The 2,479-nt window shown below is 59.9% G+C and overlaps 1 protein-coding gene across 1 annotated transcript in view; it reads left to right on the top strand.

The window, feature by feature from the left end:
• Positions 1–2,479, top strand: part of ythdc1 (YTH N6-methyladenosine RNA binding protein C1) — an 8,846-nt gene that overhangs the window by 5,919 nt on the left and 448 nt on the right. The window contains exons 8-15 of the mRNA XM_017303314.1: positions 48–165; positions 236–320; positions 440–594; positions 1,727–1,806; positions 1,934–1,970; positions 2,043–2,082; positions 2,164–2,226; positions 2,460–2,474. Of these exons, the coding sequence (XP_017158803.1) occupies positions 48–165; positions 236–320; positions 440–594; positions 1,727–1,806; positions 1,934–1,970; positions 2,043–2,082; positions 2,164–2,226; positions 2,460–2,474 (593 nt within the window). The remainder of the gene's footprint in view (positions 1–47; positions 166–235; positions 321–439; positions 595–1,726; positions 1,807–1,933; positions 1,971–2,042; positions 2,083–2,163; positions 2,227–2,459; positions 2,475–2,479) is intronic.

Below are 2,479 nucleotides of genomic sequence, written 5' to 3' on the forward strand. Positions count from 1 at the left end.
TGACTTCCTGTTTCCTCCTCATCGCTCTGACTTCCTGTTTCCTGCAGGTTTCGCTCGCCTGTCGTCGGAGTCCCACCATGACGGTTCTCCGATCCACTGGGTTCTTCCGGCCGGGATGAACGCCAAGATGCTGGGCGGAGTCTTCAAGATCGACTGGCTCTGCAGGTCAGCTGCTTCCGGAACCCGGACCGACCCGGTTCTGGTCGGACCCGGTTCTGACAGCCCTGTGTTGCAGGAGGGAGCTGCCCTTCATCAAGACGGCTCACCTGTTTAACCCCTGGAACGACAACAAGCCCGTGAAGATCGGACGGGACGGCCAGGTGAGCCCGTCCAGGTCCAGACTCCGGTCCCGTCCAGGTCGGGTCCTGGCTCCGGTCCAGGTCCCGTCCAGGTCCAGACTCCGGTCCCGGTTCCTCTCCAACCCTGCGCTCTGTTGCAGGAGATCCAGCCGAAGGTGGGCGCCCAGCTGTGCGCCCTGTTCCCATTGGACGAGAGCGTGGACGTGCACCACGTGGCGCGACGCGTGCGTCAGAAGGGCCAGACGCCGTCAGAGCTGCGTCCGCGCGGCCGCCCGCCGCAGCGCGAGCCGGGAAGGTTAGCCAATCACCGAGCTCCTCCCCCCGCTTCCTGTTCTGCCACCGCAACACGGCGCCACCTGCTGCCGGACCACGGACACGGCGCCGCTCTGTTGTTGCGCCGTTTTGGTTGAAGCTTTGAGTCAGGCAGGAAGTAGTTCCCCGGCGGCGTGATGAGGTCACCAGATTGAGGAGTTGATGTGTGATTGGAGCGCCGCCGGCTGATGATGGCGGCAGAGCGGCGCAGGATGGAATTTCTCTCATGATGAAATTTTGTCTTTGCAGGAAGTTGTTTGGCGGGTAGTCGGACTGTGGCTGACCTTTCAGAATAAAAGGACGATGGACTGATGGGGGGAGGGGGGTGGAACTGTTTCTGGCTTTGAGCAGGTGTGCGGGGGCGGGGCTTCCTGGCTTTCTGTGAGGTAAATCACAGAAACGAAGGACTTTTGGACTGACAGCAGGGCCCCCCCCACCTCAAGGACAGTGTTGTCCCCTCCTACCCCCCCCCTGCTGGGGCAGACTGTCGGGGGGAGGGGGGCTGATGGACTGATCTGGCGCCGGGGGGAGGAGCCGACGGACGCCGGAACGCCCTGATTGGTTGCCTGTGTTCAGGACTGTTGGTATGGAGGGGGCGGGGCTTGGGCTCAAAGGGGCGGGGCTTTCGGTGTTGATTAACAGGACTGCACCATCATCATCACCATCACCCTTTCAAAATAAGAGGGTCTGTAATGGACGTGATGAGGAACTGTTTGTTAGTTTTCCCTAACGGCTCCAGCAGCGGTATGTCGCCCTCCAGAGGCTTCTTCTGTTTCCTTCCTGTGTGAGTGAGAGTGTGACTAGAGCCAGGGTCAGAACCAGAACCGACCCGACCCGCAGGACCGTCGCTGGGAGGACGCTAACCTGAGCGCGGGTCTGTGGACCGGGTAACTGTCGCCATGGTGACAGGATCAGAACGGCAGCAGGTAATGTACCAGGGTTCATCACCATGACGACAGCAGCAGCACCTGGCTGCTCTGACCCCGCCTCCCTGCTCAGGCGCCTGCAGACGACGCTCAGGGAATACTGTACCTGCCTCCATGTGTGTGAGGCTGAGTGTGTGTGTGTGATTTTGTCCGTGTGTGTGTGTCTTAATTGTGGACTTGTTCATGTAGGCGTCGACCTGAAGAGTACGACCTTCACGGCAGGAAGCGACCGCGAGCCGACGGCCCGCCCGACTTCAACCAGCGGCCAGGTGCAGATCACCTGTTCACATGCCTGCTAGCATGCTAGTTTAGCCTGCTAACTAAACAGCTCTGCCTCTTCACCTGTTAGCTTAGCGGAGTAACGTTTACCTGTCATTAACTGTTACTCATCATCAGGATTCATCCCGGACCTACGGAGCCAGCCGGTGGACAGGTGAGACTCACCTGGCAGTGGGCGGGGCCTCAGTTTCAGGTAGAAAGTAAGATGTGATGTTTCTTCCTGCAGGAGATTCTCCGGCGTGAGGCGAGACGTCTTCCTGAACGGGGTGAGTCTGGGGGCGTGGCCTCTGCTGCGTGATGTCGGCGCGCTCACCTGTATGACGTCTACCTGTGTTCACCTGTTTCAGTCCTACGACTACATGAGGGACTACCACCACAGCGTGGGGCCCCCGGCTCCCTGGCAGACTCTGGTATGGTTCTTGGTTCTGATTGGATCAGGCATGCTAGCTTGCTGAGCCACCTCACCTGGCAGGTGCACCTGGAGGCGGGGCCAGGGCCGTTTTACTGGTTTAGATTCGACCAATCAGAGAGGAGTTAAACTAGAGCGTTCTGATTGGTTGCTGGTTCCCATGAGCCCGCTCCCTTGGGAACCGGTTCTAAGCCCCGCCCCCGACCAACTGACCCTTCCTGTTTGTGTGGACAGGCGGCGTACCCCGGCGTGGA

This window comes from Poecilia reticulata, unplaced genomic scaffold, assembly GCF_000633615.1.
Source record: "Poecilia reticulata strain Guanapo unplaced genomic scaffold, Guppy_female_1.0+MT scaffold_241, whole genome shotgun sequence".
In the NCBI taxonomy this organism is placed as follows: domain Eukaryota; kingdom Metazoa; phylum Chordata; class Actinopteri; order Cyprinodontiformes; family Poeciliidae; genus Poecilia; species Poecilia reticulata.